Here is a 12,500-nt window from a genome sequence, read left to right as displayed (position 1 = left end):
TTGTGTCACACATCAGCATGAAATTTAAATTGAATGTTCCAGAATTGTTAAACTGGTTCCTGTATTGTTGTGTCAGTTTCTGTAATGTTGTGTCACAGTTTCTCTACTGTAGTGTCACAGTTTCTGTTCTGTTGTGTCACAGTTTCTGTACTGTTGTGTCACAGTTTCTGTTCTGTTGTGTCACAGTTTCTGTACTGTAGTGTCACAGTTTCTGTTCTGTTGTGTCACAGTTTCTGTACTGTTGTGTCACAGTTTCTCTACTGTAGTGTCACAGTTTCTGTACTGTTGTGTCACAGTTTCTGTACTGTTGTGTCACAGTTTCTCTACTGTTGTGTCACAGTTTCTGTTCTGTTGTGTCACAGTTTCTGTACTGTTGTGTCACACATCAGCATGAAATTTAAATTGAATGTTCCAGAATTGTTAAACTGGTTCCTGTATTGTTGTGTCAGTTTCTGTAATGTTGTGTCACAGTTTCTCTACTGTAGTGTCACAGTTTCTGTACTGTTGTGTCACAGTTTCTCTACTGTAGTGTCACAGTTTCTGTACTGTTGTGTCACAGTTTCTGTACTGTTGTGTCACAGTTTCTCTACTGTAGTGTCACAGTTTCTGTTCTGTTGTGTCACAGTTTCTCTACTGTAGTGTCACAGTTTCTGTACTGTTGTGTCACAGTTTCTCTACTGTAGTGTCACAGTTTCTGTTCTGTTGTGTCACAGTTTCTGTACTGTTGTGTCACAGTTTCTCTACTGTAGTGTCACAGTTTCTGTTCTGTTGTGTCACAGTTTCTGTTCTGTTGTGTCACAGTTTCTCTACTGTAGTGTCACAGTTTCTGTACTGTTGTGTCACAGTTTCTCTACTGTAGTGTCACAGTTTCTGTTCTGTTGTGTCACAGTTTCTGTTCTGTTGTGTCACAGTTTCTCTACTGTAGTGTCACAGTTTCTGTACTGTTGTGTCACAGTTTCTGTACTGTAGTGTCACAGTTTCTGTACTGTTGTGTCACAGTTTCTCTACTGTAGTGTCACAGTTTCTGTACTGTTGTGTCACAGTTTCTGTACTGTTGTGTCACAGTTTCTGTTCTGTTGAGTCACAGTTTCTGGACAGCTGTGTCACAGATCAGCATGTTCCACAATTGTTAGACAGGTTTCTGTACTGTTGTGTCACAGTTTCTGTACTGTTGTGTCCTAGATGGTTGCAGAACTGGTTCCTCTGGTTCACAGTGTGTTGACCCAGCATGTAGAGCAGAGTGCAGCCTGCAGCCTGCAGCAGCATCAGGATCCAGTTTTCAGTGGAATGTCTCTTTATCTGCTGTTGCAGCCTGAAGGACCAGAGAACAAACGCTCTGATGAGTCTGTGATGTTTCATGTTTCCTGAAGACTGACAGCAGCATCAGACCTCCAAACACAGCAGGGTCAGCTGGGGCACAGAGCTGGTTTCTACTCTGCTTCTATTGTGGCTCAGATCAACATGTTGGTGAACTGGGTCACAGAGCTGGCTTCTATTCTGCTTCTATTGTGGCTCAGATCAACATGTTGGTGAACTGATTAGACTGGTTTCTATTCTGTTTCTATTGTAGCCTAGATCTGCGTGTTGCTGAACTGGTTGGACCAGTTTCTATGCCAGTCGGCAGTATAATGACAACATTGTCTCTCATTGAGTCAAGGGGCACAAGCTAGCCATGGGAACACTGCTGACATGTGTGTCTGTTTATGTGTGTGTGTGTGTGTGTGTGTGTGTGTGTGTGTGTGTGTGTGTGTGTGTGTGTGTGTGTTTATGTGTGTGTGTGTGTGTGCGTGTGTGTGTGTGTAAGAGAGACTTCAGGAAGTGAGGTTGTTATTGTGTCTCCTACATTCTCCAGACCAGACCAGGCCCTCTGCACCTGTTCCCGTCTCTCAAACACACACACACACACACACACACACACACAGACACACACACACACACACACACACACACACACACACACATATCAGCCTGTCTAGCTGTCTTCGCCAGTCTAACCACACATACAATGGGAAAATATCCCGGCACGACACAAGGATAAATTTGAAGCATTACTTTCAGCATGAAAAACAGAAGTACATTTGTTTGTGTGTGTGTGTGTGTGTGTGTTTGTGTGTGTGTGTGTGTGTGTGTGTGTGTGTGTACTCTTGTACAAGGCTTTGGGTCAATAAATGTGGTTTTATGATCAGAGCACAAACCCAGTTCTCAGTGGGGAGAGAGGAGGAGGAAGAGGAGGAGGAGGAAGTTAGAGGGGATTTCAGTGCAGCTCTAATGACATCTACAGACCCTGGTGTGTGTGTGTGTGTGTGTGTGTGTGTGTGTGTGTGTGTGTGTGTGTGTGTGTGTGTGTGTGTGTGTGGAGAGGGGAGGAGACCTGTGGGTTTTGGGTTCCTCAACTCGTGCAAGGTGCACTGTGGGAAAGTACCCCTCCCTGCTGATTAGCTTCTTTTGGCACTTTATATGTGTGTGTGTGTGTGTGTGTGTGTGTGTGTGTGTGTGTGTGTGTGTGTGTGTGTGTGTGTGTGTGTGTGTGTGTGTGTGTGTGTGTGTGTGTGTGTGTGTGTGTTTCCTGCTCCAGTTTCCCTGAGTTGTAGTCGGTGTGACTGTTGTGTTTATCTCAGAGCAAGAGTCTTTCCACTGTACAATGCCCAGTGGTGTTTTGAGGAAGTAAACAACTGGTTTATCCGACACCAGTCTGGTGTTCCTGAACACAACACCGACCACAGCTACATGAGGAGCTGCACATGCATCTGAACACACTGAGTGATCCAGTCATTCTTGTGCCATGTGTGTCAGCATGTACTCTACTACTATTTTATTTTGTCAATATTCCTCTGCACCAACGCCACCAAGACAAACTCCTAATACACGTCTTGTTGTGTGTGTGTGTGTGTGAGCTGCTGGTGTCTCTGCACCAGGTCTGCTGGGTCTGCTGGTGTCTCTGCACCAGGTCTGCTGGTGTCTGCTGGTGTCTCTGCACCAGGTCTGCTGGTGTCTGTTGGTGTCTCTGCACCAGGGCTGCTGGTGTCTGTTGGTGTCTCTGCACCAGGGCTGCTGGTATCTGTTGGTGTCTCTGCACCAGGGCTGCTGGTGTCTGCTGGTGTCTCTGCACCAGGGCTGCTGGTATCTGTTGGTGTCTCTGCACCAGGGCTGCTGGTGTCTCTGCACCAGGGCTGCTGGTGTCTGCTGGTGTCTGCTGGTGTCTCTGCACCAGGTCTGGTGGTGTCTGTTAGTGTCTCTGCACCAGGTCTGCTGGTGTCTGCTGGTGTCTCTGCACCAGGACTGCTGGTGTCTCTGTGTCTCTGTGTTAGTTGTCTTTGACCCACTTACCATGATGCGATGAAACATCTGGTAGCAGTCTCACCACTTCAGATCCAGTATTTAATCCACTGCGGTGCTTTCAAGAAGAAAGTCACATGACTTTTTCATCCTTGTTAGCTGATTTTCCATATAATGACATACACACATTTAGCAATAAATGGGAAAAAATTTGCAACTTTTATTGTCTCTTACTTTTTATTTCAAATCCCACTACTTCCACTTGCTGGAAAACTGTAGTTTTAGCGGGTACTTCATGTCGTACTAGCAGGCGTTCATAAAAATTCAAACCGATAATACACACAGAAACATCACAGATTTCCATCAGATAAAACCTGCAACTTCACAACTTTCCAACTGACACAAGTGGAAACTTGATGCAGCAGTGAAACTCTGTTTACTTTTCTTAAGACACCAGTGAGGAAGAAAAACACCAAACTGCAAACTGCTTTCCTTTAAGACATAATATACTATGACATACTGTACTGTACTATGACATACTGTACTGTACTATGACATACTGTACTGTACTATGACATACTGTACTGAACTATGACATACTGTACTGTACTATGACATACTGTAATATGGCATACTATACTATGACATACTGTACTATGACATACTGTAATATGGCATACTGTACTGTACTATGACATACTGTACTATGACATACTGTACTGTACTATGACATACTGTACTATGACATACTGTAATATGGCATACTGTACTGTACTATGACATACTGTACTATGACATACTGTACTGTACTATGACATACTGTACTATGACATACTGTACTGTACTATGACATACTGTACTATGACATACTGTAATATGGCATACTGTACTGTACTATGACATACTGTACTATGACATACTGTACTGTACTATGACATACTGTAATATGGCATACTATACTATGACATACTGTACTATGTCATACTGTAATATGGCATACTATACTATGACATACTGTACTATGACATACTGTACTATACTATGACATACTGTACTATACTATGACATACTGTACTGTACTATGACATACTGTACTATGACATACTGTACTGTACTATGACATACTGTACTATGACATACTGTACTATACTATGACATACTGTACTATGACATACTGTACTATACTATGACATACTGTACTGTACTATGACATACTGTACTATACTATGACATACTCTACTATGACATACTGTACTATACTATGACATACTGTACTGTACTATGACATACTGTACTATACTATGACATACTCTACTATGACATACTGTACTATACTATGATATACTGTACTATACTATGACATACTATACTATGACACACTGTACTGTACTATGACATACTGTACTATACTATGACATACTATGCTATGACATACTGTACTGTACTACGACATACTGTACTATACTATGACATACTGTACTGTACTATGACATACTGTACTATGACATACTGTACTATGCTATGACATACTGTACTATGACATACTGTACTATGACATACTGTACTATACTATGGCATACTGTACTATGACATACTATACTATGACATACTATAGCATGTCATACTGTAAAATGTACTCTACAGTACAGTATGTCATAGTACAGTACAGTATGTCATAGTATATTATGTCATAGTATTTTACAGTAGCTCTTTGCATTTCAGAAGTAGGGAAATTCTCTGATATCAAAATCTTATTTTAACCTGATATCGGCCTGATATTAGAAGTATTGATATCAGTGTCTCCCTAAAAGTAGGCCATGGAAAGTCTGACTGTTCATCAAAGGCTCCTCTAACAACTGAAGGGAGTCCATCAGCACCTTAAGGTTCCTCAATAAAAAAAGGTCATAAAAGGTTATTTTGAAGTACCAGGGTTCCCATCATGAAGGGGTTCCTCAAGGAACCTTCCTGGATCCCCTGTGTTTGCACTGTGTCCCCCACAGAAACCTCCAGACCTTTTACCTTTTAGAGTGCAGGACAGTAACTCTATCCTCAATTAGTTGAAGGAATCAGTGAGAGGTCTTGTGTTTTTCCACTCAGAGGAAAGGAGAAAGCTTTAGCAGATGAGCCAGGCTTTCAACTGCTGCTCTGGGAAAAAAAACAGGTTATTTTTGACGGAAAGTTCTTTCCTGTCATGTTTTAGAGCGTTTTCTGTTTTTAATACTTTCTCTCATGGTCTTCTGGAAGTGAGATGTTGTGTTTTTTTTATAAATCCCTCGGGCGTTTATTTCATCTTTTTTCTTTCCTTTCTTCTTTCTGGGTTTTATCATCGCGTTTCACCACATCTGTGTTTTATCCATATGCAAATAAACTAAAGTCAACCAAACTAAAGTTGAATTAACTGAACTACCTCTGTCCTTCTGATGGGCAGAGGTGGATGAAAGGTAGGCGTGGAGTGGTTTATTAATTTTAATGTAAAACAACAGGGGTCTGGGAGAGAGGGACAGGAAGAGAGAGAGAGAGAGAGAGAGAGGAAGAGAGAGAGACAGAGAGAGAGAGAGAGCAAAACAAAAAAGAGAGAGAGAGAGCTTTCAACAGCTGTTCCTGAGTTTGCGTCATGCGGCGCTAGCTAGCGTCATGGCTGACTGTTTGCACGCTATAGACACACACACACACACACACACACACACACACACACACACACACACAAAGGCTTCGCATGCTAGTGGGACCCCCAGTCAAGGCATGACCAAACACAGGCATTGTGTTAATATGCAGCAGCTCTGTTTCTAAGGAAACGTGTCACCTGTTTGGAGAGCAGACAGGCTGTGGGGTCCGGCTGCATTACTGCCGCTGTGATGCTCCACCCCCGAGAGGAGCTGCTCACAAAACCACAGTTCTGTTCCCAAAAACGATGCCAAGTATTGTAAATATGCATTCCTAGTCTGAATGCGAAGAGTTTTGTGTTTACCTTCAGCTCCATCTACAACATTTGAGAGCAAACAGCTGTTGCAGTATTGGTAAAGCATAGATATTTAAAAAAAACGTATTCCTTGGCTTTTAACTCAGTATGAGAGTTGCCTTTCTTTTTCTTACGGTCTTATTGCTTTTATTATTTTATTTTCCTTTTGTCTTTTAAACTGGTCTTTGTTTTTATTGTGTTGTTCTATGGTTTTTGCTATTTTGATTGTACAGCACTTTGGTCAACTGTTGTTGTTTTTAAATGTGCTTTATAAATACATTTGGATTAGATTGGATTAGATATAGTATAGATATAGTATAGATGCAGGATGGAGGGCTGTTACCATGGCTACCACTGTAGTACTAAGGTAGAACAGATGTGTTTATACTGCGTCTATCCTGCATTAGTTCTGCAGGATAAACAATAGATTTAGATGGATATATGATAGATTAGATAGATTTTTTCTTAATTCTTATAAAGTAAGACTCAAATTAGTATAGAAAGTGAAGAGTCTCTCAACCAACTAGCTTCCAGATCATTCCTTGTAGCTTCCAGTGGCTGAAAAGAGAAACAAATCTTCATTTTTTTACCAAGTAATTCCTCTTGTGAACTGAGCCCAGGTGCAGCAGTGTTTCAGCAAGTTCAGTATTCACTAACATTTCAGGCAAGGAAACTCCCAAAAGGTTTATATTGTGAGTGAAGTTTTAAGTTTCAGCAGCAGGTTTTCTAGAGCAAAACCTTTCCCTAACCTGAAACAACTGTTTTAGTGGCTTAAACTGAAGCATTATTTAACCTTTTCATGTGACCAACAGGTGGAAATGATTTGTGCAATTGTCAAATAATCCTTTCATGGTGGAGGAACGTAATCTTCACGAAATTTGTGTCCACAACACATAATCTGCATTTCAAAATTTGTGCTCATTTAAAGAAATGCAATGAGACTGTTGTATTTTTTTGCAGTGTGAAGACCTTTGATTGACGGTGTGTGTGTGTGTGTGTGTGTGTGTGTGTGTGTTTTTGTGTTTGTGTTGCAGGTGTACGCTCCGTCTGCCAGTACAGCTGACTATAACAGGGACTCACCAGGCTATCCTTCATCTAAACCTCCCAGCGCTGGCTTCCCAAGCTCATTCTTTATGCCAGGTACTGACACACACACACACACACACACACACACACACACACACACACTCAGGTCTATCCCTCATCTAAAGTCCCAGCACTGGATTCCTGAGCTCATGTTTGAAGCCAGGAGCGAGTGAGAGACCTGCAGACGGTCTGGAAGCCTGAGACAGAGCTGAACAGTTTGCTCCAATAGGAACGCTTCAACCTCTGAGCGTTTTCATTGGTTGCCAGACAAAGTTAACCCTTGGGACGGCAGTTTCACTTTCACTTTCACCAGCTCCCATGACGTACTGTCTCATAGTTATGATGTCATTTGTTTCATGGTAGAAATGTGTTCATGCTTGCTGTGTTCAAACATGAATGACAACAAGTTAAGACACAAAAATCTGAAAAAAATTAGAATTGAGCATTAAGGCCTGTAATGTGAACGTAGCTGGACACACACTCTCATGCATGTGCACACACTTATAGGATTTAGGATTTTATTTGGATCCCCATTAGCTGATGCAGAACATCAGCTACTCTTCCTGGAGTCCACACAAAACATAAAAGCATGACAACAGATAAGACACTTACCGACAAAACAACAAAATTATATTAAAATCAGAAAGGTATAACTAACAATATTCTTTCTCACAAACATATTACTATACATATTCTTCTTCATATACACTTATATATATTAATATGCACTAAATTCATAAGCGCTGAATATACATACAAAGTGAAATCTTACAACACATTTATATACATTGATATTCCTATTCCAACAGAAAAAAAAAATGTACAAAATGTGGTTACAGGCGTAGAGCTGTTAGATGTTGCTTCACTTGTTTTTTAAAGCTTGCTTTATTTTGTGCTTTAGCAATCTGAGCTGGAAGTGAGTTCCATGCAACCATGGCTCATTGGCTCACTTATAAAATATACATATACATACATGCAGATAAATACACACACCAGCACACATACACACATGTACACACATATAAACGTTTATATACACATGCACATGTACATAACACATGTACACACACGTGCGTAAACATCCTCTCTATCTCCTTCTCTCTCTCTCTCTCTCTCTCCCCCCCTCTGTCTCTCTCTCTCTCTCTCCTCTCTCTCTCCCTCTCTCCCTCTCTCCCTCTCTCTCTCTCTCTCTCTCTCCCTCTCTCTCTCTCTCTCCCCCTCAGATGGCCACCACAGTGGGGATCCCTGGAGCAGCAGCAGTAGCAGTATGAGCCAGCAGGGTTACCATGGCAGCATGCTGGGGGGCGGGAACTCGGCCCACGGCCCCACCCAGAGCTCCTCCTACTGCGGGATCCACCCCCACGACAGATTGGTGAGCGGAGCTGTCAATCATCATACCCAGAACCCTAAAACTAGACCGGTTGTGACTTTGAGTGGTTTGGAGCTGTTTCCGAACCACCAGTGATTTTTCTTTTCCACTTTCTGGAATAGAATTCCATAGATATATGGAATAAAACCAAAATTTCAGAAGTCAGAATGCTTCCATGACCTAAACTGTCCTCCTTCCTGGTGGGATAATGTTGTTTCTCAGTCTGGTTTCCACTCCAGTTGGGCTGAAAAAACATCTGATGTAATGAAAGCGTGAAACAAGTTGGAAAATGTATTTCTGCTTTGGAGAATTTCCATGATACTTCCCCAGAGAATTAATCCAATTCCCTGACCTGCCCTGTCTGGAAAGTTTCACCATGACATATACACATAAAAAAAAAAACATGACATCTACTCGGACAAAATGATTTATAGTACAAAACTAATGCAAACTATGGTCAGAGGTGGAAAGTAACTCAGTACATTTACTCAAGTTCTGTGCTTCAGTTCAGTTGTGAGGTTCTGTCTCTTTACTGAGTATTTTCATCCTGTGAGACTTTCTACTTTTCCTCCACTACATCTCAGAGGGAAATCTTCTTCTTTTTCCTCCACTGCATTTATCTGCCGGCTGGAGTTACTAGTTACTTTGCAGAATAAAGTTTTACATCAAAACACACGATAAGCTCATAAAATATGTTGCATTGTTAGAGTTTGAACTCCCTGACAGTATATATGTTAGACCGAGTTAGACCGACAACATTAAAACACTTCTGACAGGTTCATGCTTCAATAATTTTACTCTCAGACAGAATGAGGACTTTTACTTTGGATACTTTGATACTTAAGTACACTTTAATGCTAATGCTTCTATACTTCTAAACTTTTGAATGCAGAACCTTTACTTTTAATGAAGTATTTTTCCATTATGTTACAGCTACTTACAGCTACCTGGGCACTATTACTGATAGCAAACTGACATGGAATGCTAACACCAATGCTAGGTTTGCAAAGGCTCAGCAACGTCTCTACTTCTTAAGGAAACGTAGAAGTTTTAAGGTGGACAGAACTATGCTCACACTGTTTTACAAGACCTGCATTCAGATTATATTGACCTTTTGTATTCAGTGTTGGGGGGGGGGGGGGGGGGACTAAAAGAGGCATCACATCCTTCGCCCCACGCAGCATTCAGCTGCTTAACAAGCTCTGATCACATGGTCTGAATTTGCCACTTTCTTGAACTGAACTTGCACTTGATGTCCTTTATCGATCACCCAAACGATGCTTTTTATTATGTTTTTACATGCTTAATATGTTTTATGTTATATTATGTGCTGTCATGTATGGTTGTTGATGTTTTTGATATTCTTTTATGCTCTTTGTGCAAAGCAAATCCCCCCGAGGGGCAATAAAGGTTTCATAAGGATAAAGGATTTGAGCACTTTTCCCACCTCTGCCTATGGTACTCGTTAAAGGACATTATATATAAATTGAGTTCCTCGGTTGACAAAATCAAAACAGGAAAAGTTGAGTCACTGGTTGACTGGTAGCTGGTGGTTTTCAGCCCAACTGGAGTGGAAACCAGACGGAAAAAAAAAACAACATTAACAAACCAGAGAGGAAGAACATTTTTAAGGCAGTGAAACGATACAATTTTTGTTATGGAACGTTTGGGAATTTTACATCAGGGTCACAGTGGGAACTCTGCTAAATTCATTGATTTATAAACTGCAAACATCTGTGAACTATCAGTAGTCAACATACAAAGCATTCATTTAAGCCAACAGCAGCTCTGTAGCCCATATTCAGCGTGGTTGTATTATCCTCAACATGCTCTATTATGTTCTATTTTCATATTCTAACCTATATCACATTATTTTCTGCTGACAATGCGTATTCGCACATCTGGGCACGTTACATAAATTTGTAAATCTGTAAACTGCAAACATCTGTTAACCTGTAAATCTGTCAATAGTCAGGATGGTGATAAATCTTTTAAACCAATAGGAACACAGTACAGTTAGCATGATGAAGAGGCTGTGTCATTCCCCAATACCTTCCATTTATTCTGTTCTCATCTGTATTCTATTATATGCTGCTGCAATGACTCTATTTCTTGTTAAAGTTTCATGTGATCCGATGTGATGTCATCGTGTCTTTCTCCCTGCAGAGTTATCCGTCCCACTCGTCTGCAGATATCAGCTCCAGCCTTCCTCCCATGTCCAGCTTCCACCGAGGAGGAGGAGGAGGAGGAGCCGGGGGCGGGGCCAATCACTACAGCACCGCCTCCTGCACCGCCCCCACCAACGGAACAGACAGCATCATGGGTAAGATGTGTGTGTGTGTGTGTGTGTGTGTGTGAGAAAGTGCATGTGAGAGGCCGGTAGTTTCCGTTTGGAGGAAAGGAGCTGGAGTCACTCTTTAAAATCAATTCCAAATGCTAAATGTTTATCAATTTTGCTTTAAAAAAAAATCAATACCTGAAGTGTTTCCATTTAGTCAACCAAGGACTTCAGCTTTTTTGCTATCAATCATTTTTTTATGAATAGGTCTCACTTATTCGAAGAGAGAATATCTAATTTTAGAACAAATCTCTTCAATTAAATGTCTAATGGAGTAGAGGTTTTGGCAGTGAATCCACGACTAGCTGCAAGAGGATTGGTGATTAATAACTCGTTGGGTTTTTCTACTGTTTTGACATCGATCTAACCTTGAATTTAATAAAATTTAGTGATGAGCAGGATGTGATGTAATCAGATGCAGCGGAGAGTAAACCCACCCTAATCAGAAACAGAATCAGAATCAGAAATACTTTATTGATCCCCGAGGGGAAATGGGGTTACGTTGCAGTTGCTCACATTCTAGAAGAGAAATATATATAAGCATAGAGAAATTATAAGAAAAATAGAAATAAGGAAATAAGAAATATGTGCATTATACTACAATATATAACAATAATAATATAGAAATAAGAGACATAATAAATATGTACAAATATAATCTCAGTTTACCACCTTTTTAGGATGACATAAAGCTTCATGATATCAATTTGTTGTAAACATCTTAGTATGTAGAACAAAAGTAATGGATGCTGTGTGAGGATAAGGTCTTTTATGGGGGGAAAAGCATAAAATAATGCTTTTCTGCAAGTGGAATTGATTTTTATTTTTGCTTATATTGGTGGTTGTTTGCCTCATGATGATCATTGACTCTTATTTACTACTACATCGATGGATGTCATTTGAACTATGTAGAAATCTGGCATGACATTTACTAATAACTGTCCTTGTGCTAATAAACTGCCGTGATGTGAACTGTTCAGAAATGTCAGTTTGATGTTAGAGGAACAGGCGGCCAAGAGCTGAACTGGACTGAACTGAGAAAAAGATACAAAACACTCAGACAGAGAGAGACATGTTAGTTACTCCAGTCTGCCTCAGCCTTGACACACACACACACACACACACACACACACACACACGCACACACACAGCATGCCATATGGACCCCTTGCTTTGAGTCCCGCAGAACAAATAGGACAGCAATAAGAAACAGATTGAAAGTTTGTTTTCATGGAAAGACATCTCCAACATTCCAGAAAGATCTCACACACACTCATTCACTCACTCTCACACACACACACACACACACACACACACACAGAGAGAGAGAGAGAGAGCAGAGCAGATGAGTGTAAACAAAAGATGAACCTAATAAAAAACATGACGCTGTTGTTTAAATATATACACATGACACACGTGTGCGCACACATGCATGTTTATACACAAATAGAATAAACTGCCCCTCTCTCTCT

The 12,500-nt window shown here is 40.8% G+C and overlaps 1 protein-coding gene across 1 annotated transcript in view; it reads left to right on the top strand.

Annotated features, from left to right (window-relative positions):
* The window catches only part of LOC139657308 (transcription factor 4-like), a gene marked incomplete at its 3' end in the record, with an annotated part of 58,070 nt that overhangs the window by 32,377 nt on the left and 13,193 nt on the right, over window positions 1-12,500 (top strand). Inside the window, exons 2-4 of the mRNA XM_071535096.1 lie at window positions 7,270-7,375; window positions 8,545-8,693; window positions 10,857-11,013. Of these exons, the coding sequence (XP_071391197.1) occupies window positions 7,270-7,375; window positions 8,545-8,693; window positions 10,857-11,013 (412 nt within the window). The remainder of the gene's footprint in view (window positions 1-7,269; window positions 7,376-8,544; window positions 8,694-10,856; window positions 11,014-12,500) is intronic.

Source organism: Centroberyx affinis, unplaced genomic scaffold (assembly GCF_046629955.1).
Source record: "Centroberyx affinis isolate AG114_WGS23_722 - 3 ecotype Tasmania unplaced genomic scaffold, CSIRO-AGI_Caff_v1 ptg002659l_1, whole genome shotgun sequence".
NCBI lineage: Eukaryota > Metazoa > Chordata > Actinopteri > Beryciformes > Berycidae > Centroberyx > Centroberyx affinis.
The sequence above is the reverse complement of the archived record's forward strand: the minus strand, read 5'-3'. Positions and strand labels throughout refer to the sequence as shown.